We start from the raw sequence: 23,843 nt of genomic DNA, 5'->3' as shown, positions 1-23,843 counted from the left end.
TAACAATAAACAACCCAAAATGAAACTAAGAAAACAATTCAATTTATAATAGTATTAAAAAGAATAAAACATTAAGGAATAAATTTAACCAAGGAAGTGTAAAATGTGTATACTGAAAACTAAAAAACATTGTTGAAAGAGATTAGAGACCTAAATAAATAGAAAGACATCTATGTTCATGGATTGGAAGCATTAATATTATCAAGATGACAATACGCTCCAAATTGATTTACACATATAATACAATCCCTAAAAAAATTCTGACACCTATTTCTCAGAGAAATGTTCAAGCTGGTCTTAAAATTAATATGTAAAGGGACCCAGAATAGACATAACAATCTTGAAAAAAGAACAAGGTGGGAGGTCTCGCACTTCCCACTTTTAAAATTTACTATAAAGAAAAAGTTATCAAGACAGTGTGATCATGCCATAAGCACAGATGCATAAATCAAAGAAATAGGATTGAGAGTCCCAAAATAACTTCTCATATTTACAGTCAGTTGACTTTAGACAAGGGTGCCATAACCATTCAATGAGGAAAAATTGGGCCTCTTGAACAAATGCTCATGGGATAACTATATACGTAAAAAATAAAAATAGAAAGAATTTGGATCCCTACCTCAAACCATATCCAAAAATGAGCTCACAATGGATATAAACCTATTTGGAAGTGCTAGGCCTATAAAACTCTTAGAAGAAAACAAAGGTTCAATTCTTTGTGACTTTGGATTAGGCAACAGTTTCTTAGATATGACACCAAAAGCTCAAACACCCAAAGGAAAAAAAGATAAACTGGACTTTATAAAAATTAAAAACTTTTGTGCATCCAAGGACATTATCAAGAATGTGAAAAGACAACCCACAGAATGGGAGAAAATATTTGCAAGTATATTTGCAAAAAATAGTTGCAGAATATTTGATAAAGATGAGTATTCAGAATAAAGAATAACTACAAGTCAATAATTTTACAAGTCGAATAATCAGTTTTAAAATGGGCAAAGTACTTGAATAGATGTTTCTCCAAAGAAGATAGACTAATGAAAAATAAGCAAATGAAAAGATGCTCAAAATAATTAGTCATTAGGGAAATGCAAATCAAAACTACAAGATACCACCTTATACCTACTAGATTGACCATAATTTAAAAAAAGTAAAAAGTGTTGTCAAGGATGTGGAGAAACTGGAACCCTCATATATTAATGGTGATCATGTAAAATGATGCAGCTCATGTGAAAAACAGTCTAGCTGTGGAAAACAATTTGACAGTTTCTCAAAAAGTTAACCATAGAATTGTCATATAACCCAGCAATTCTACTCCTAGATATGTACCCAAGAAAACTGAAAACATGTCCAAATAAAAATGTATACATGAATGTTCATAGCCCTATTATTCTTAATAGCCCCAAAGTAGAAACAACCCAAATGTCCATCAACTGATAAACTGATAAACAGATAAATAGAATGTGCTACATCTATACTCAAATATTATTCAGTCATAAAAAGAACAAAGTACTTATATATGCTGCAACATGGTTGAACCTTGAAAACATTATGCTCAGTGAAAGAAGCCAGCAAAAAAGGCCACATGTTGTAGATTTCATTTATTATCCAATGTCCAGAACAGGCAAATTTATCATAACAGAAAATACATTAATATTTGGCAAGGAATGGAGTAAGGGTAGAATTGCAACAGGCTACTCCCAGGTTCAGGGTTTATTTTGCAGGTGATGACAATGTTCTGGAATTAGGTAGTGGTGATAGGTGCAAATCATTTGAATATACTGAAAATCGCTGAATTGTATACTTTATTTTTTGTTTTTTGGGTTTTTTTTTGAGACAGAGTCTTGCTGTGATGCCCAGGCTCGAGTGCAATGGTGTGATCTCAGTTCAGTGCAACCTCTGCCTCCCAGGTTCAAGCAATTCCCCTGCCCCATCCTCCAGAGTAGCTCGGACTACAGGCGCACGCCACCACACCCGACTAATTTTTGTATTTTTAGTAGAGACAGGGCTTCACCATATTAGCCAGGCTGGTCTCGAACTCCTGACCTCAAATGACCCACCCGCCTCAGTCTCCCAAAGTGCTGGGATTACGTGTGAGTCACAGTGCCTGGTCTATCTTATTTTTATAGTATATTTGATGGTGTATGATTTATGTCTCAATCAGAAGTGAGGAAAAATAAAGAATGGCTATGTATGAACCAGTGATGGAGTGTGTCAAGTATTATGACTGTGATACCTCTGTGCACCCAAATTCCTCCATCCCAGTCACCCAAAGATCAAGGCAAACACTGCAAGTTCATCATTGGACCAATGGAGCTACGAAGACCCAGGGTAGCCATCTGGGAGACAGAGGCCTTATTGGTTTGAAGCTCAGGGAAGAAGATAAACTGTTCTGTGCTTCAGTGGTAGATCCCATTGGACAATTCCAATGGGAAACTGTCAGAACATACACAATGGAGGAGACTGCCCAGTGTGTCCTGATGCTGAGAATCATGAGTAATCCCAGTTTAAGAAGGGAGAGGGCCGAGTGATATGGTTTGTCTCCTCCACACCTCATGTTGAAATGTGATCCCTAATATTGAAGGTGGGGCCTGGTGGGTCATGGCAGTGGATCCCTCCTCAAAGTCTTGGTGCCATTCTTATGGGATTCAATGAGTTCTCACTCTTAGTTCCCATGAAATCAGATTGTTAAAAAGAGCCTGGCACCTCCTCCCCTCTCTCTCTCTTCACTTGTCGCTCATCATGTGACCTCACCAACTCCCCTTCCTCTTCAACCATGAGTAGAAGCTCCTGAAACCCTTACCAGAAGCAGATGCTGGCATCATGCTTCTTGTACAGTCTACAGAACCATGAGTGAAATAAATTACTTTCCGTTATAAATTACCTAGCCGTAAGTATTCTTTGTAGAAAGACAAATGGACTAAGAAACCAAGGAAGAGAAGAACAGCTGCAAAAAGAAGATTAGGGGAGAATCAGCAGAGAGTAGTGTCGGGGCACCAGGAGGAGTGATACACCATCAAGGAAGCTGCTTGACAATATCAGATGGTGCCAAAAGATCTGGGCAGCAAAATGCCCACTGGACTTGGTGAGCAGTGATTTCTGGCAAATGTTGCCTGAGTGATTTCAGCTGGATGTACAGAGTACAAAGAAATGCATCTTACTTGGGCTTAACATAGGCCAATGTCAATATTCAAACTGAGTGAAACAAATGACTTAAAATAAAAACAAAATTCCCTGACAAAGGAAAATCTGCAGTCTCATCTTGTCTGCTTCTCCAAAGTGCCCTGGCTTTGTACACCCATTCCCTGAGCCCATCTTGACCAGAGCTTAGTGAATCTGCGAATAGATCAATCTGCCCTCATTAAAATGATGTTTGCAGAGCTTTTTTAATAATAAAAAAAAAGGGGGCACAGATTATGCTTTACCCTTCAGGGGGAAAAAGCAGAACATTAACTTGTTTATACTATTGATCTTAACTATGCAAAATGTGCATTAAAGAGGGTAAGGGCATGGGCGAATGAGCAGTTGCCTCTGGTTAGTCTCTTCAGTATTTATTTTTTTCCAATTATATTTGCTTTTTGATACATTTGAATTTTCCAACAAAGAGCATGCATTTCTTTTAAGATCAGAAAACAAAACTGTGAGGCTGGGAGAAAAAACGTTTTAATCAAATGTGAACTAGCAAGCAGGAACAACAATATTAATGTAAGAAGAACTAAATTCAGGGCAAAAAAATAAAACGGTATGCTTCTAAGATAAAGAGAGCATTACATAACAGTAACAAACATCACTATTAATGAAGCCATGCAGATACAAATCTGTAGTTGCCAAGAAACTGACGAGATACCAGAAAACAAATATTAGGAACACAGGAAGGAAGAGGCATTATAAAAGGAGATTTTAAAACACCTTTATCAAAAAGACTTAAAAAAAAATAAACTCATAGCCTACCAGAATACACAAAATTGATGTCTGGCAGGAATTCAATTCCATGATTACAGTGCGTGGGGGTCTTTTTAAATAGATGTAGAACATTTACAAAACTCGATAATACCAGTTACAAAGAACATCGTAATAAAATGAAAAATATTAGATTCCTCTTCTAGTTCAAGAGAAGAGATTTCTGGCCTAGGGAAAAAACATAAGAGAACAGAACCAGGAACTGAAAAGAGGGAGATCATGTTAATATCGTCAACTCCTGGTCCCCTGGGTATTTGGGAGAGGAGGAGGATGATGAATGGATATTGATTTATGGTCTGGCTGAACCAAATACCTTTCTCCTATTTTCTTATTCACTAAACATCTTCATGTAGACCTGAAATGTGAACCATTAAAATGGGACTCAGACAGGGCTCAAGGCGTGGTTGCTTAACCCAGTGGTTCTCAAAGTGTGTTCCCCACACAAGCTACATCAGCATCAAATAGGAGCTTATAAGAAATGCAAATTTTTAGCCCTACCTCAAGCCTCCTGAAGTAGAACTTCCTCCAGGGTGGAGTCCCAGGGGGTTCTTACACTAAAACATTTGATGTTAGAGGTGTATAAATACCCCAGCTTCCTCACCCTTGGAGCAAGTTAACTCTGAGGTCTGAGTTTACACTGGCTCTTGGAATTTCCCCAGTGAAATTAAGCTCTGTCACCCACAGTACCAATCTTTTGGGGATGCTTTCCCTTCCTATTCTTATTTCCCCAGTACCCTACTGGTGCTCTCTTTACCTCCCAAATAAACTATTTGCCCTCTTGATTTGAATAAACCCATCTACTTGCAGATGTTTATTTCAGGGTCTACTTCTGGGGGAACCCAAATGAAGATACCTACTAGTATGGTTTGAATATTTGTCCTCTCCTAATCTCATGTTAAAATGTGACCCCCAATGTTGGAGGTGAGGCCTGGTGGGAGATGTTTGGGTCATGGGGGTGCATCCCTCATTTATGGCTTAGTGCCTCCTTCATGGTAATGAGTAAGTTCTCAGAGAGTCTGGGACCTCCCTCCCACTCTCTTGTTCCCTCTCTCACCATGTGACACTCACTTGCTCCCCTTCCCTTCTGCCATGACTAAAAGTTTCTGAGGCTTCACCAGAAGCCAAGCAGATGCTGGTGCCATGGTTCTTGTACATTCTGCAGAACTGTGAGACAAATAAAACCTCCTTTTTAAATAAATCACCCAAGGCCAGGCATGGTGACTCACACCTGTAATTCCAGCACATTGGGAGGTTGAGGCAGGAGGATCATTTGAGCCCTGGAGTTTGAGACTAGCCTAAGCAACATGCCAAAACCCCATCTCCACAAATATATATATAGCCAGGTGTGATGGCACATGCTTGTGGTCCCAGCCTCTTAGGAGGCTGAGACAGGAGGATCACCTGAGCCCAGGAGGTGGAGGCTGCAACAAGCTGGGATTGCACCACTGCACTCCAGCCTGGGTGACAGAGTGAGACTCTGTCTCAAAATCAATCAATCAGTCAATCAATCAGTCAATCAATCAATCACCTGCCTCAGGAATTCCTTTATAGCAACACAAAATGGACTAATACACCTACTGAATCCAGTGAGTGTCTAACCCTGTACTGGAGATCCCTGCAGTCAAGGAGCTGGAGTTATGGCTGAGATTGCCTTAACCTTCCCTTCCTCCTCCTGGGCTGGGCTCTACCTAGATTTCCTCAGGAGAGGGTGCACCACCGGCAATGAGTCTTCACCCCAATCCAGCCCGATCTGTAGTTCATGCTCCTCTCTGGGTGTTCTAGCCCTGGGCCACCTCTAGTCATTTTGCCACTAGCTCACACCTGCCCTTTTCTTAGCCCTACCTGGCTTCATCATGCACTCCCTTATTGAAAGACTTAATGAGTTTCAACGACCAGTCAGGCCCTGGGAAACAACATCTCAGCCATTTCAGAGAGTCCACTGTGCAGACACACTTCAAGCTAATAAGTGTGACAGCTAGTAGCAAGGTGCTGAGATAGCACAGCACCAGGGCCTCATTATCCTAAAGGTGTATAAATACCCCAGCTCCCTTGCACTTGGAGCAAGTTAACTCTGAGGTATGGGTTTTTCCTGGATTTTCCCCAGTGGGATTAAGCTCTGTCACCCACAGTACCAATCTTTTCAGGATGCCTTCCTTTCACAATCTTACTTCACCACTCAGAGGTTAGAAGAGGCTTCTCTGAGGAAGTGCTTTGCTGGAGACAGCTGGGGAAATACAGAGGGAGTCCCTGGGAGGGGTGCATGGAAGGACTGCTGGAGCAAGATGTCTATGGTAGGTGCAGAGAAAGGCCACAGAGCAGAGAGCCATGGGCATGTCAAGGAAAGAGAATTTGCTGCACGACTTAGAGGCTTCCAGGAACTGAAAGAGCCTCCTTCTCACAAGGAGACAATCATTCTCAGGTTTAGAAGAATCTATAGATAACTAATGGCCAAAGGTAAGGAAATAAAACTAGGGATGTGAAAAATCCACCAAATGACCCAACTCTGTAAGCCAGAGGTCCCAGAGAAGGCATACCACTGGCCCCAGGTACATCCAAGCCCTTCAGAAGAGTGGGCCGGTTCAGAAGCGCCAGGGACATCAGCTCCCAGGCTGATTAAATGGAGAGGCTCATTCCTGTGCTCCTCAAGATAATCCAGTATTAAACAGGACCCGTGGCATTGCCTCCTCCTCACCATCTTCCAGACACCGGAGCAGCTTGCAGGGTAATCCCTCTCCTACTCACCATGATGAAAGGAAGGGGTTTAGCCTACCCCTAATCCTGTAGTTGCTCAGAAGATAAGCTTTCTTGGCCTTCAGGCACTCACTCTAGCTGGCCTTCTTTTATCTCGTGAGCTTGTGGAAGTCGCTCCCAGCAGTGAGCACACTGAATTTTGCATGGTTGGGATCCAACACAAAGGCACCATTAGCAACACCCACCCCCACTGCCCTGGATGCCATGCCTTTGTCCAACTATTAAATATCTCCAAGGACCTCCCAGGAGTTTTGTTATTGACATGCAGTATTTTCCTGTTGTACAGTTTCCATTGAGCCATCACTCCTAGTAGCGCTGAATTCCAGAAGATGAGCAAACACCACTCATTTCTACTTAAGATCATTTTGGGCACGGTGGCCTAGAGGAGAATTCCAATGTAGATAAACAGTTCCTAACACAGGATGGAATTTTTTATTTTACTTTTTGGAGAAGGACAACAAAGATGGGGCGTGGCGGGGGGCGGGGAGTGGAGGAGGAATTCAGCTCTTCACTGTCATCTACTTTAGGTAACGAGAAGAGGGAAGTTCATCTAGATCCATGGCCAGTCAGTGATTCTAATGAGCCCTAGAGCAGTGGTCCTCAACCTTTTTGGCACCAGCGAGCGGCTTTGTGGAAAACAATTTTTCCATGGAACATGTGGGTCAGGGGAGATGGTTTCAGGATGAAACTGTTCCACCTCAGATCATCAGACATTAGATTCTCATAAAAAGGTTGCAACCAGCCAGGCGCAGTGCCTCATGCCTATAATCCCAGCACTTTAGGAGGCTGAGGAGGGCAGATCACCTGAGGTCAGGAGTTCGAGACCAGCCTGACCAACACAGCAAAACCCTGTCTCTACTAAAAATACAAAAATTAGCCAGGCATGTTGGTGGGTGCCTACAGTCCCAGCTACTCGGGAGGCTGAGGCAGGAGAATCGCTTGAACCCGGGAGGTGGAGGTTGCAGTGAGCCGAGATTGTACCACTGCACTCCAGCCTGGGCGACAGAGAGAGATTCCATCTCAAAAAACAAAGAAAAAAAAAAATCTCCCATTCCCCAGATATGCTCCAGGGACCAGGAAACACAGATACTCGGGCTCACGCTGGAATGAAAGTGGCATTTCCCCCTGCTGTCATCATGTCCTGTGCACAGGTCAGCCACCCCTGTACCTTCGTCGCTGTTGTCATCCACCAGAATGATTTCCTTCAGCAGGTGTGTGGGTGTGTGATTGACGGCACTGTGCACTGACCGCAGGATCACCGACAGGGCCTCGTTCACGAAGATGAATATGATGGATATCTGGGGCAGGTCCTTGGAGTATTTGAGCTCCTTACACCTGGGGAAGGAGAGATCGGAAACGCAGAGTCAGAGGAAGGATAAAAGCTCAGGCGCTGCAGCTGGACACAGTGTAAGATTTCAGCTGAATCCTCATCCACTCGTCCCAAGGTGTGAATCACTGGTTCCCTCAGGCTTCTCCTTGGCTAAGAACTGAGAATAAACCCTAAGGAAGAGAGCACTAACAGATGCAGCCCCACTTCCCCCAAATTCACCACCTATAGGTAGTGAGTTAGAATGTTAGCTCTGTGATAACAAGAACCTCTAGTGGGTTCAGTAGACGTCTGCATTTGGGTTCCCCCAGAAACAGAGCCTGAAACAAAGGTTTGAGTGCAAGTAGTTTATTTTGGACATGAAGAGAGCATCACCAAGGGAGTTCCAGGCATCAGTCCCAGGCATATGTCTACCTGCATCTACCTGTGCCACCTACCTGTGCCCTGAGCTTCAGGGCACACCTGCATGACTTCTGACTCCAGCCCCTCCATTTCTTGCCTGAGACCTTCTTTGCTGATGCCTAAGAGATTACTCCACCCCTTAAATCTCTCAACTAGAGACGACTGGGGACAAGGTGCAGTGACTCACACCTGTAATTTCAGCATTGGGAGGCTGACGCAAGAGCATCGCTTGAGGTCAGGAGTTTAAGACCAGCCTGGGCAACATAGCAAGATTCTGTACCTACAAAAAATTTTAAAATTAGCCAGGTGCAGTGGCGCATGGCTGTATTCTCAGCTACTCAGGAGGCTGAGGTGGGAGGATCACTTGGGCCCGGGGGGGTCAAGGCTGCTATGAGCTATGATCCTGACACTGTACTCCAGCCTGGGTAACATAATGAGACCCTGTTTCTAAATAACAACAACAAAAAGAACACCAGGAATTGATGTATTAGGTTGGTGCAAAAGTAATTGCGGGCTTTGCCATTACTTTTAATGGCCACAATTACTTTTACACCAATCTAATGCAAATACCCCAGCTCCCTCAGCCCTAGGTCGGGTTAAATGTAAATTCCCGCAGCAGGATTAAGTCCCCATCACCCACAGGAGCAATCTTCATAACACACCCTTTGGAGAGGGGGTGGCTTTCCCTACCAGTCTTACTTCCTCCTCCCCTAGTGATGCTTTCTTCACCTCCAAAATAAACTACTTGCACTTAAACCTTTGTTTCAGGCTCTGTTTCTGGGGGAACCCAAAAGAAGGCATCTACTGAACCCACTAAGTGCTTGGTATTATATTATACTAGAGGTTCCTGCTATCATGGAGTTAACATTCTGGGAGAAGAAATAAAACATCCATGCCAGTAATCATAGTAAAGGAACAGGACTCCACATCCGGAGGAGCATGCAACCTAAGGCACACCGGCTTTTCTTCGGGAAGTCCTAGAACCTCCCTGGAGACAGGAGACAGGAAAACCTGCTGACATCCCTCCCTCAGAATACCCAGCAGCCCTCACATGCCCGAGCGCAGAGATTAAAGGGAAGGATTCCTCTCATCCAGTCTGGACTCCAGAGCACAGAGTTTAGGCCTTCTCCACGGCTCCAGGTGATATAAGAGATGATTCAGTACCTGAGGAACGTGCCCTGCTGTTCTCAGTCACAGATGCACCGAGAGTCTGTCCAGGCAGCACCGATGACTTTAATTTTATGCTTATGCCTAAGCCACATTGGAAATAGCAAAGAGAAACACAGTGGAATGGAGTGCCGAGGTACCTGCACTTTAATGCATCCTTCTTCTCCTTATGGGAGATTGCACAATATATAGCACAACAGAACAGGGAGCAGAACAAAGAAAACAGATGAAGCCACGGAGTGAGAGAGGAGCGGAGCTGAAGAGAGAGCAAGAAATACGGCTGTTTCTTATGCTGAGCAGCTTGGGCTGTGTTGGGCTGTATTAATCATGTAGGCAATTTTCAGAAGAAAATAAAGTTTTGTTACAGTGTTTGTGTCTCCTGGAGGAGATCGTCCAGGGATGCATTGATCAAGCAGCCTCATTTTTACCACACTGCTGTAAATCTACTTCTGGGGGCTGCCAGGGAGATTACAGCGATTATTGACGGGCTGGCGGGCAGTTGGCAGGAATCATCTCATTGACTGTGTGGTGGTCTGCTTGTCAAGGGCACTCCAGAGGGTCCCTCGGAACTCCCTCGACCAGAGGGCAGCAGCCATCCCGTGCCTGGTAGTATGGCAGCTGTCCCATCTCAGCTCATTCTCACCCGCTGTACACATGCATGTGTTACTGGAAAGTGGTCCTGATTCAGACCCCAAGAGAGGGTTCCTGGACCCTGAGCAAGAATGAACATGGGGTGAGTCCGTAAAATAAAAAGAAGTTTATTAAGAATGTAAAGGAATAAAGAATGGCTATTCCATAGGCAGAACAGCCCCCAGGGCTGCTGGTTGCCCAATTAAATGATTATTTCTTGATCATATGCTAAACAAGGGTGGATTATTCATGACTTTTCTGGGAAAGGGGTGGGTAATTCCCAGAATTGAGGGTCCTCCCCTTTATAGACCACGTAGGGCAATTTCCTGACAGTGCCATGGCCTTTGTAAACTGTCAAGGCGCTGGTGGGACAGTCTTTCAGTCTTTCGGCATGCTAATGCATTATAATTAGTACACAATGAGCTGTGAGGATGGCCAGAGGTCACTTTCATAGCCATCTTGGTTTTGGTGGGTTTTAGCCAGCTTCTTTACCGCATCGTTTTATCAGCAAGGTCTTTGTGACCTGTACCTTGTACTGACCTCCTGTCTCATCCTGTGACTCAGAGTGCCTGTAACTCCTGGGAATGCAGCCCAGTGGGTCTCAGCCTTATTACACCCAGTCCTTGTTTAAGACGGAGTCTCTCTGGTTCAAACACCTCTGACACACGGTGTCAGGGCATACGTTACACACCCACTGACTCTGTGCATATCTTCCTGGGGCTGGTTTCTCTGATCCTTCGCTTTTAACGGCTTCTGGATTTTGAAATTGAAAAGAAATGAGGCCAGACTGTACAGTCCTAGCACCATCTTCTCCAGTCACAAGCAATGGGGTTACGCTGCAATCAGGTCGTAAGTCAAGCCTCTTGGCTGGAGCAGGCAACGCCCCCTGGTGAAATGGGAAACGTAGCAGCCTTCAGGACATGGGGTCCTCAGTCCTGCCCTTTCATGGGTCCAGGTCACCATTTAAAAAATCACAGGGGATTTCAGAAGCGAAAAGTGCTGGACCCCACCTGGGATCTGTAACCCTGGGAACGCTGCTCACCCCACCTGTCTCCACAGCTCAGCTTCTCAGTCTGTGAAACTGTGGCAGGCCAGGTCTTACTAACAGCTAAACAGGCAGACCTCTGTAACAACTATTTAAGCGCTGAGTGGTTAAGTTAAATATTAAAAGCTGAAAGAGCCTGTGTCCTCGCCGGGCGCGGTGGCTCAAGCCTGTAATCCCAGCACTTTGGGAGGCCGAGACGGGCGGATCACGAGGTCAGGAGATCGAGACCATCCTGGCTAACACGGTGAAACCCCGTCTCTACTAAAAAATACAAAAAACTAGCCGGGCGCGGTGGCGGGCGCCTGTAGTCCCAGCTACTCAGGAGGCTGAGGCAGGAGAATGGCGTAAACCCGGGAGGCGGAGCTTGCAGTGAGCTGAGATCCGGCCACTGTGCCCCAGCCTGGGTGACAGAGTGAGACTCCACCTCAAAAAACAAAAAACAAAAACAAACAAACAAAAAAAGAGCCTGTGTCCTCATACAAAGGCTGGAATGTAACAAAAGCCCACCGAGAATTTTGCCCCGGCCTTTCCTGGGCCTTGAAGCAGGACAAGATAACGGAAGGAATTCTCAACAGGACTCATTTAGGATGAAACAAGTTTTCAATGGGGGTCTGAAGAAACTCCCCAGTACTCCACAAACAAGTTTTATTGGGGGTCTAAAGGAACTCTCTCCATGATTATTTAGCAGGAGACAAGATAAGGGTATTCACCCTCAGCACAAGGACCCATGTAGATTAAGTAAATTTACTGAGGCTCCAGAGGAAGGTCTTCAAGACTCACACTTTAGTTATAGATTAGAAGAAGCTAGGATGGGTGCGGTGGCTCACGCCTGTAATCCCAGCACTATTGGAGGCCAAGGCAGGCGGATCCCAAGGTCAGGAGTTCAAGACCAGGCTGGTCAATATGGTGAAACCCCATCTCTACTAAAAATACAAGAAAAAAAAAAAAATTAGCCAGGCATGGTGGCAGGCGCCTGTGGTCCCAGTTACTTAGAGGCTGAGGCAGGAGAATGGCTTGAACCTGGAAGGCAGAAGTTGCAGTGAGCCAAGATGGTGCCACCGCACTCCAGCCTGGGTGACAGAGTGAGACTCCATCTCAAAAAAAAAAAAAAAAAAAAAAAAAAAAAAAAAAAAAGCTAATCACTTACATGTTTAGATGAATGCATGCTTACATGTAGACATATAGCTCAGAAGGCATACAAGTTCGAAAATCCTTAGTGATTTTCAGTTGGTCTGGTGATATTTTCCAGGCCTTCTCCCTGTAGCCAGTTAAAGAAATAAACTCTCTTCTTTCCCATCTCATCTGCATCTTGTTATTGGGTCCAGGGAATAAGCAGCCCCAGCAGCCTTTGAGAGCCCATGAAAATGTCCCTGGGGACAGGAGACAAACTACCTGCGGAACACCAGGTATTGATGTGCAAATACCCCAGCCCCTCAGCCCTGGAGCAGGTTAACTTCAAATTTCCCCAGCAGGATAAAACCCCAGCACCCACAGGAGCTATCTGTATAACACATCCTTTGTTGGGGGGGCGCGTTGTTATGCACTAACTCATAAAATAAAGGTCCAGCCTGCCAGGCTGGCCCTGCCATTCTCCCTCCTGGCTCCTCTGCTCACTTTTGCATTTCCCTGATGACCACCGGCCAGGCTTCCAGAGCCATCACCCAGATCCTGCCCGCACGACCTACTCAGGGCTCTCTTCCCGGTCAGGACCCAGGTTTCTAACCTCGCCCAGCTAAACAATGATTCACCTCTCCTGGGCCAGAGTCCTCCAAGATTCACGGATTTACTTGACAGCAGACAATATAAATGCTATAATTATTATCATAAAAATCAACATTCTTTTTGCTGATCATTAAGCTCTAGGGAGGTAGACGCTGCCTTTAAAAGACATCTCGAAGCCCAGCCTTTTGCCTGATATATTGAAGATGCTCAGAATATGCTGGGTAGATGGAAAGATGGACAGCTCAAGTTTTGTCAGAGGCGTGTGAACCAGAGCAACTCCATCTTGGATAGCAGCTGGGTAAAATGAGGCTGAGACCTACTGGGCTGCATTCCCAGATGGCTAAGGCATTCTAAGTCACAGGATGAGATAGGAGGTCAGCACAAGATACAGGTCATAAAGATCTTGCTAAAACAGGTTGCAGTAAGAAGCCGGCCAAAACCCACCAAAACCAAGATGGTGACAAGAGTGACCTCTGATTGTCCTCACTGCTACACTCTGATCAGCACCATGGCAGTTTACAAATGCCATGGCAATGACAGGAAGTTACCCTCTATGGTCTAAAAAGAAGAGGCATGAATAATCCACCCCTTGGTTACCATAGAATCAAGAAATAACCATAAAAATGGGCCACCAGTAGCCTTCAGAGCTTCTTTGTCTATGGAGTAGCCATTCTTTATTCTTTCACTTTCCTAATAAATGAGCTTTCACTTTACAGACTCACCCTGAATTCTTTCTTGGGCAAGATCCAAGAACCCTCTCTTAGCGTCTGGATGGGGACCCCTTTCCTGTAACAGTGCTAAGCATTTTCTGCCAAGAGTAGACATAGGCATGGGTTGATACGTACGTTACTTCCAATCAGATACTAATACCCAACAGGGCAGAAAGACCAGTGAAGGAAGGCAGCTGACGGTGGACGGGAGAAGGGAGAGGGGACCCCACAGGCCACAGACATGCTACAGATTGCACAAAGCGCGGAAACAGATGCTCCCGCCCCTGGGAGATAATGCTGCATCCATTCCCACTGTGGCCTGAGGGCTATCAGACAGTGCATCCAAACTGCATGGTGTCTGGACATCCCACACGCTGGCAGGAAAGAAGCCCCTCCCTCATTCTCTTATTCCTGAAGAGCTAAGGGGTGAAACGTTCACGTGCTCAGTGCCAGGGTGGCCTGCATGGCGCCCTCTGGTGGGCCCAGCAACAGCCAGTGCTGGGCAGGAGGATCCAGGGAAGGGAACCATCAACTCAGACCCTGGCTTCTGGCCCCGTCTCTCTATAATGAAACCTACAGATTTAGACACATTTTCTGCCTCCCTGTTGGCCTCCCAGGCTATAAAAGCCAGGCAATGGGAGGCTGAGGTGGGCGGATCACTTGAGGTCAGGAGTTTGAGACCAGCCTGGCCAACATGGCAAAACCCATCTCTACTAAAAATCCAAAAATTAGCGGGGCATGGTGGGGCATGCCTGTAGTCCCAGCTACTCAGGAGGCTGAGGCAGGAGAACTGCTTGAACCCAGGATGTGGAGGTTGCAGTGAGCCGAGATCACACTACTGCACTCCAACCTGGGCAACAGAAGGAGACTCCATTTCAAGAAAAAAATAAAAATAAAAATAAAAGCCAGGCAAGTAAGAGCAGGCTGGAAGCTTGCAAGGATAAAAGAAATTCCAGATGTGAAAGACGCCCAGGGAGCAAAGAGAGATAGGCATGCCACATAAACTACAAAATACCTCAGCATCTATACCTGGGGGTTGCTGTGTGCTCCCTCTAGCAACACCGACTTGAACCTGGGTTTCACAAATCACAAATTTCCTTTCAATAACTAGTCAGTAAGCAATGAACAGTCCTTTATCTGAAAGAAGATTGGTACCCGGAAAGCTATTTTAAGGTGTGAAGGTCTGGACCAATTTCTTTTTTTATTTTCTCCCCACCCCGCTTTGCAGACAGGGTCTCTCTCTGTTGCACAGGCTGGAATGCAGTAGCTCAATCACAGCTCACTGTAGCCTCAACTTCTAGGGTTCAAGTGATCCTCAGCATCCCAAGTAGCTGAGACCACAGGTGTGCACTGCCACGCCCAGCTAATTTGTATTTTTTGTAGAGATGGGGTCTCGTTAAGTTGTCCAGGCTGGTTTTGAACTCCAGGGCTTAGGTGATCCTTCTGCCTCAACCTCCTGAAGTGCTGGGATTACATGCGTGAGCCACTGCACCCGGCTGGACCAATTTCAATGGCCAAGACCAGAAAGGGGCTACAAAGAAATTCAAAGCCAAGTTCCTTAAGAGCTAATTGGAAAACAGATCCTCTGCAACGCTGTTGTCATAGAGAAAAGACAGTAGAGACATATAACCAACCAAGTGAAATCTCTAGAACAGTGAACACCTTACTGCCCATCTGTCCATCTGTCTGTCTGTCCACATGCCTGGGATGCTTCCTTGACCTCTGAAACTCCTTGAGACTAACCACAGTTACCCCCCGCCCCCCGCCCGCCAGCCAGCCACCTCTGGGAATCACTGGAGAGAATCACGGTTGAAATCACGGTAGGTCAAGGCCCAAGGTCTCCAGCAGGGAAGAAATCGAAGCCCAGAGCGCCGGTCGTGCAGTCTCAAAAGCAGACCGCTGCCCTCACAGGACCACTTTTAAGGAGACAGTTTGCCTGACCACAATGTGGTAAAAATGAGAGGTATCAAGACATGCTTATGGCCGGGCACGGTGGCTCATGCCTGTAATCCCAGCACTTTGGGAGACCACGGCAGGCAGATCACTTGAGGTCAGGAGTTCAAGACCAGCCTGGGCAACATGGCGAAATCCTATCTCTATTAAAATTACAAAAATTAGTTGGGCACGGTGGGGCACGCCTGTAGTCCCAGCTACTTGGGAGGCTAAGGCAAGAGAATCGCTTGAACCCAGGAGGCAGAGGTTGCAGTGAGCTCAGCCAGTGCTACTGCACTCCAGCCTGACAGTGAGAATCTGTCTCAAAATAAAAACAACAACAACAACAACAACAAAAACATGCTTGTGACTCAGTCTGCCAACTTGAAAACAAAAAGCTCCCCAAACATCCCCATCACTGGAAAACAATTTAGGTACGACAGGGCCTAGGAAGCTCAGCAGGCTACAGAAAATGATGATGATGCTGCTGACGATGATAACTAACACATAGTGTGGGCTACATGCCAGAAACTGCTGGAAGCTCCATGTACTAGGCTTTAATCCTTACAGTAAACCGTAGGACGTAGGCAGCAGTATCATGCCCATTCTGCAGATGAGGAAACTGGGGCCCAGAGGGGTGAATTCACTTGTCCTAAGTCACACAGCGTGTCTGAAAAGTAGCAAGATGGGAACAGTACCTTATGGTGTTTAAACTTCCAAACGCCCCTGCCTGGACAGGCACGGTATGGCGGCTGCAGGGGGCAAACTTCCACACAATTTCCAGCCCAACCACTAAACCACTTCCTACGGGAGACTTGATTTCTTGTCTTTTCTTTTTTTAAGATGGAGTCTTGCTTTGTCAACCAAGCTGGAGTGCAGTGGCGCTATCTCAGCTCACTGCCACCTCCACTTCTCAGGTTCAAGCGATTCTCCTGCCTCAGCCTTCTGAGTAGCTGGGACTGCAGGTGTGTGCCACCACACCCGGCTAATTTTTATATTTTTAATAGAGGCAGGGTTTCACCATGTTGGCCAGACTGTTCTCGAACTCCTGGCCTCAGGTGAGCTGCCTGTCTCAGCCTTCCCAAGTGCTGGGATTACAGGCATGTGCCACCACACCCGGTCAATTTTTGTATTTTTAATAGAGATGGGGTTTCACTGTGTTGGCCAAGCTGGTCTTGAACTCCTGACCTCAAGCAATCCGCCCACCTCAGCCTCCCAAACTGCTGGGATTACAGGTATGAGCCACCACACCCAGCCAATTTCTTGATTTCTTCATCTCTGCCCTAAAAGCCCCAACTAGGAGAAAGTCCTCTACAGCCAGGTGCACCATGCCCATGGCCCGCTGGGGGCCAAGTATTCCCACATAGTATATCTGAGCTGGGTCAGGTTTGATTTCCTATCAAGGAGATATGAGTGAGCGGAAGCCGGCTCCACCTCCCCTGGGGTTAATAAGGCTGGCGGGAATGTGGATAAAGCTCATGCAGGAGAGTGTTCTACCCCCCAGCTCCAGAACTGAAGAACTCCAAGCAGAGGGGAGCCAAGGTTGTCCTCAGCCTCTCTGGGCTTTGCAAAAGTCCTGTGCTAATGAGTCACTGCAGCACTTCAGCCACTGTGCACCCAGGCCTGACTCTCTCGTCCCCATCATCCCTCAGGGCAGGCACACAGAAGAGGATCTTAAAGGGGCTAGGGATGGAAGGTGCACCTGTGCATGCTCAGCCGGCTGGGCAGGTGACCGAAGGGCCTGAGCTCAGCCCCCAGTCCTTGTCTCTTGGGTCTAAGGCAAGTGCTCCCCTTTCCAGGGTCTACCTGGGCTTCTCGGTATCGCTTGGCTCACGTGGGCGAAACTGTGTGGCCGATCTGCAGGACTTCCTTGCTGCTCCCCTCAACTCTAGCTTCCAAGTGCAGTGATGCCCCTCAGTCTCTGCCCTAACATCTGCTGCACCCGAGGGACGGGACCAATCACCAAGCACTGCCCCACCCCAGTCACCCGGAGTTCTGGGATATGAGGGCTAAGGTACATTAAACACTTCTAACAAGGCAGTTGTCAGTGCAAAGCAGGAGATGCTAAGTGTCAAACGGAAGTATCTACAAACAGCTGTAACAGATGGGCTACGCTGGACCAGGAAGGTGGGGACGGTGAGCTCCAGGCTGGATCTGAATGGATGGATCTCACTGAATCAGACTTGTAAGGTCAAGAACAGAGGGAGAAATGGGACATCAGAGCTCTACTGAGCACAGAGGCACTCTTCCTCGACCTTCCAGGGGAAACCTTCGTAAGCTTGTTTAGAGATTACGCAGTAAAGAGCTAGACTCACAATGGAATGACAGCCTCACACCAGGTTCTGCAAATTCCGACCAGGCTAATTCCTATTCATTTCCAAAGCGCTCCACAAACATGCAGAAGATCATGAGCATTAGTAAAATCTTTACCGCTGATGAAGGTCTGTGCTCTCTAGGCGCTCAGGCCTCTCCACCACATGCCACCCCCAAACTCTTAGAGCTCTGGAAGGCAACATGGGATGGAAACTGTGGGATTCGGATGGAAAAGGTAGTTTGAGTCAGAAAACACCACCTTGACATCCTCAGAGTAGCTGCAAGCCGATGAGAGAACCCTTGAGAACTGCAACACGCTGTGGACATACACATTTTCACATCGTCTCTTTCCACTGCCAGAGGAAATTCTGCCACCAGACACCCTTTCCAAGGTCTCCAGCCTGCTCACCTACCCTGTGGACATGAGATGTGCCAGTTACCACAACCATGTGAGCCAGGTCCTTAAAATAAACCTCTCTCTGCTCAACACCACTAATCATTAGGGAAATGCAAATCAACGCTACAGTGAGGTACCACCTCACATCCATCAGGATGGCTACTGTTAAAAAAAAAACAAACCTGGAAATAACAAGAGTTGAAGAGAATGCGGAGAAACTGAAACGCTTGTGTGCTGTTGGTGGGAGGGGAGGATGTTACGGCTGCTGTGGAAAACAGTATGGTGGTCCGTTAACAATAATTACTATCTGAGTAGCAATTCCACTTCTGGGTATATACCCAGAAGAACTGAAAGCAGAGTCTTGAAGAGATATTGTACATGCATGTTCATAGAGCATTATTCGCAGCTAAATGTTGGAAGCAATCCAGGTGTTCATCAACAGATGAATGTATCAACAAAATGTGGTATATGGAGTCAGCCTTCCTAATCCACAGGTTCTATATTTTCATATTCAACCAAACCACAGAGGGAAAATATCCCCAAAATAAAGAAAAAAATAACATAGAGCCAAACATAGCAACTCACACCTGTAGCCTTAACTAATTGGGAGGCCAAGGTGGGAAGAGTGCTTAGAGGCCAGGAGTTCAAGACCAGCTTGGGGAACATAGTGAGACCCCATCTCTAAAAGGAAAAATTAGCCAGGCACAGTGGCACATGCCTGCAGTTTCAGCGACTCAGGAGCCTGAGGTGGGAGGATTGCTTGAGCCCAGGAGTTCAGGGTTGCAGTGAGCTATGACTGCACCACTGCACTCCAGTCTGGGCGACAGAGCAAGACTCAGTCTCAATAACAATAATAATAATGATACAAAATCAATAAGCGTAACAACTATTTACATGACATTTACACTGCATTAGGTATTATAAGTAATCTAGAGATGATTTAAAGTATATGTGAGGATATGCATAGTTTACGTACAAACATTATGTCATTTTATATGAGGGATTTCCTTGAGCTTCCAGGGATTTTGGTATCCAAGGGGGGTCTGGAGCCAATCCCTTTCAGATACCAGGGGATGACTGTGCATATATAAAATGGAATATTATCCAGCTTTAAAAAGGAAGGAAATTCTGCAATATACTACCACATGGATGAACTTTGAGGATTACTAGGTGAAATAAGCTAATCAAAAAACACAAATCCTATATGATTCTACTTACAGAAGTTACCTAGAATGGTCCAATTCATAGACAGAAAGTAGAAAAGAGGCTATCAGGGGACAGGGAAGGCGGAATGGGAAGTTATTGTGATCGGGTGCAGTGTTTCTCTTTCAGATGAGGAAAACGTTCTGGAGATGGATGGTGGTGGCAGTTACACGACAATGTGAATGTGCTTAATGCCAGCGAACCACTTAAAAATGGTTAGGACGGTAAATTTTATGTTATGTATGTTGTAACACAATAAAAAATGGGAAAAATAAATAAATTCATTCTCTCTCTCTACCTCCCCATCCCGCCCCTGCTCAATTCCTTCTCTTTCTCTAGGGAACGCGAATGAATGTATTGCCCTTTGGTTTGGAAAAGATTACACCAGATTGCGGTGTCACACCTCATCAGAACCTTGTCATTGCAATCTCTTCTTCCTGTCACCACTTCAAGAGCCTCTGACCCACACCCAGGGATGCCCAGGAGGACCACCTCATTTCGGTTATTGCAGTGCAATTATCTCAAACCCCCAGGGCTTGTTCTGGACCTCACTGACACCCAGAACAGCTGCACTTAGACTACCTTTGACTTCAACAGTCATAATCTCTCTTCATCCCAGTTCTCCAGCCTCGTAGTCCCAAAACCCTTACTCTTACTTAGACTTCCAGGCCCCAGGACACTTGTTTTTTTTTTGTTTGTTTGTCTGTTTTGTTTTGCTTTTTGTTTTTGTTTTTGTTTTTTTGAGATGGAGACTTGCTTTCGTGGCCCAGGCTAGAGTGCAATGGCGCGATCTCAGCTCGCTGCACCCTCCGCCTCCCGGGTTCAAGCGATTCTCCTGCCTCAGCCTCCCTAGTAGCTGGGATTACAGACACCTGCCACCACACCCAGTTAATTTTTGTAGTTTTAGTAGAGACGGGGTTTCAACATGTTGGCCAGGCTGGTCTCGAACTCCTGACCTCAGGTGATCTGCCCACCTCGACTTCCCAAAGCACTGGGATTACAGGCGTGAGCCACCATGCCTAGTTGTTCTGTTTTGTTCTTTTTAATCTATTAACCCTTTCCTAGTTTCATGTTTATCCAGTCGAACTGGAATCTCCACACTTCCTTCAACCAGGCTCTGCCTTTTGCCAACCCCACAGTTCTCCTGGCCCTCTGCCTTTCTTTCTCAGAAGTGCTGAAGGACCCCAGCTCTAGATAAAACCACCCCCTTGCCTCTTCTCCCCTTTTCTCACACAGCTGAGATTGCAGGCTGCAGGACAAAGTCTCACATTCATGCAGCTGCAAAGGAGACACCTCCAGGAGCTCCAGTCTTTGCTCTGCAGCTTTCTTTTCTTTTTCTGAGATGGAGTCTTGCTCTGTAGCCCAGGCTGGAGTGCCATGGCGTGATCTTGGCTCACTGCAATCTCCACCTCCCAGGTTCAAACGATTCTCCTGATTAGCTGGGATTACAGGCGTGCACCGCCACACCCAGCTACCTTTTGCATTTGTAGTAAAGATGGGGTTTTTCACCATGTTAGCCAGGCTGGTCTCGAACTCCTGACCTCAGGTGATTCGCCCGCCTCGGCCTCCCAAAGTGCTGGGATTCCAGGCCTGAGCCCCCGGGCCTGGCCTGCTCTGCAGGCTTCTTTCTGTTCTAGGTCAGAACCTTGGATTTCACTACCCTTCACTGTCCTCTACCTTTTGCCAAGTTCCTAGGGCCAACCTCCCTATCAGCAAGGGATTGTGCCTCCTACTCCATAGAGAAATCAGTAGCATCAGCCCTAATTTCCACATGTGGTCCACAGGTCTGTAGCATCTGCAACAGCATCATCTGGGAGCTTGTTAGAAATAAAAATCCCCAGGACTAGGCCAGGCGTGGTGGCTGATGCCTGGAATCCCAGCACTTTGGGAGGCTGAGATGCCAGATCACCTGAGGTCAGGAGTTTGAGACCAGCCTGGTCAACATGGTGAAATCCCATCTCTACCAAGAAATATAAAAATCAGCTGGGTGTGGTGGCATACGCCTGTAGTTCCAGCTACTCAGGAGGCTGAGGTGGGAGGATCCCTTGAGCCTGGGAGGCAGAGATTGCAGGGAGTCAATATGATGCCTCTGCACTCCAGCCTGGGTGAGAGAGCGAGATCCTGTCATTAAAAAAAAAAAAAAAAAAATCCCCAGGCTCCTCCCAGACCTAGGGACTCAAAATCCCTGGAGGTGGGGCCCAGCAGTCTACCGCTTATCAAGCTCTCTGGGTGGTTCCTGCACACTGGAAATGGAAGAAGCACTTTCCTTCTGCAAGCTTACCTACTTCTCAACCCATTCTTTGTCTTCACCTCCTCTCTTGATGGAAGCTGAGTCCAGGAGTTCAAGGCTGACCCCTGCATCCTTACTGTGCCTCCTCCCACCTCGGGGCCTTGCCTCGTCCATCACTCTCTCTCTTGCGTCTTCACTCTCCCTCTACCGACCTTTTCTACTCAACTCCCTCCGATTTAAGTAAAAAATTGGGTTGGTGCGGTGGCTCATGCCTATAATCCCAGAGTTTTGGGAGGCTGAAGCAGGAGGATTGTTGAGGCCAGGAGTTCGAGACCAGCCTGGGCGACAAAGCAATATCCTGTCGCTACAAAACATTTTAAAAATTAGTCGGGTGTGGTGTTGGCTACTCAGGAGGCTGAGGCAAGAGGATGGCTTGAGCCCAGGTGTTCAAGGCTGCTGGGCGCTATGATGGCACCACTGCACACCAGCCTAGTCAACAGAACAAGATCCTGTTTCAATAATAATGATGATGATAATAATAATAATAAGTAAATTGTTTCTTTTTCCACAGCCTTAATTGGCTTAATTGCCATGTTCCCTTCCCTCCCTGTCTCCCTTCTTTACCTCTCATTCACTCCTCGCTTCATACAGCATTTGGCTCCTGTGCAACCTATTTTGCTAAAACTGCTCTTGTTAAAGTTTTCAGTGACATCTACTCTATATGGCCAGAATTGGAGGGACCCTTGACAACCTCACCATCGCTCATGATCCTTTCTGCAGTATGCAACACCACCATCCCTCTCCTTGTATAATCGCTATTTCCTCTTGGATCCTGAACATTCACTATTCCTCCCCCATTCCTATCTGGGCTTTTTCTCCTCTGGCTGCTGGTTTTGGTGCACAGGTTACCCTTTCCTTTAAATTCCCCAAATCCTCAAGCTCCTTCTTTTGCCCTTTGCTGTTCTCTCTCCATAAACGAGTCCTGGGTGACCTCATGCAAGTCTACAGCTCCAAGTACCCTGGCAACTCCCAAACCCACATCTCTAGCCTGGATCTTCACTGAAATTTCAGCTCCCCTCCTGCAAATCTCCATGTGGAGAGCTCATAAGCATCCCAAATTCAGCATGCCGAAAATGGAAATCTGCTCTCTTTGTACCACCCTGTCTTTGCTGAAGGCCACCACCCTGTCTCTTCAGGAGTCAAATTCAAGTCATGACCCCTCAACATGCCCATCAGTCACCAAATCCTGTAGATTCTGCCATTTTCAGGATCTCTATATGACATTGGTCCCTTCTCCTCCATTTCTACCGCCTTAATTCCAGTCCTCACTGGTTACCTCCTGAATGACACCAAAAGCCACCTAACTGGTCCATTGCCTCCAACCCCATCCCACCTACCCTACTGCAACCAGAATGACCTCTCTAGAGTACACATGTGATCACGTCACTCCTCTACTTAAAGGATCTCCTGGCCTCTCCTAATTCTAAGCTTTCAGAATTAGGTTTAAATTCCTCTGCTTGGCACCCAAGTTGAACCCAATCCCTCTCTCCAACCTCATCGCCTTTCCCTGCCCTTTCTCCAGCCACTATGAATTTATTATTTCCTAGAACTGAGAATGCTGTCTCTCAAGTCACACAGACTGTTCTATGTGCCCAGCACTGCCTTTCTCCTGCTAGGCACTTTCTCTGCTCTCCAACCCCAGCCTTCCCAGAGCCCAGCCTTGTATCAGGCACTTCTCCTTCGTTACTTTCTGTCCCTCTGCGGGCTGCTATCATGGCAGTCTTCAGTCTTGTCATTCCCACTCCAAGGGTGCAGGCGTTCAGGAGCTACAGCATCCTTTTCCTTTTTTTGTTTTTTGTTTGTTTTTTTTTTTAATTATACTTTAAGTTCTGGGGTACATGTGCATAACGTGCAGGTTTGTTACATATGTATACTTGTGCCATGTTGGTGTGCTGCACCCATCAACTCGTCAGCACCCATCAACTCGTCATTTATATCAGGTATAACTCCCAATGCAATCCCTCCCCCCTCCCCCCTCCCCATGATAGGCCCCG

At 46.5% G+C, this 23,843-nt stretch overlaps 1 protein-coding gene across 2 annotated transcripts in view; it reads right to left on the bottom strand.

The window, feature by feature from the left end:
• GALNT17 (polypeptide N-acetylgalactosaminyltransferase 17) overlaps nt 1–23,843 on the bottom strand; it is a 635,334-nt gene that overhangs the window by 341,191 nt on the left and 270,300 nt on the right. For both annotated transcript variants that reach the window (XM_017895202.1, XM_017895203.1), the window contains one exon: nt 7,880–8,046. In XM_017895202.1, the coding sequence (XP_017750691.1) occupies nt 7,880–8,046 (167 nt within the window). The remainder of the gene's footprint in view (nt 1–7,879; nt 8,047–23,843) is intronic.

The sequence above is a fragment of the Rhinopithecus bieti genome, unplaced genomic scaffold (assembly GCF_001698545.2).
Source record: "Rhinopithecus bieti isolate Rb0 unplaced genomic scaffold, ASM169854v2 scaffold_23236, whole genome shotgun sequence".
NCBI lineage: Eukaryota > Metazoa > Chordata > Mammalia > Primates > Cercopithecidae > Rhinopithecus > Rhinopithecus bieti.
Note: the sequence above shows the minus strand (reverse complement) of the source record. Positions and strands in the feature narration are given on the sequence as shown.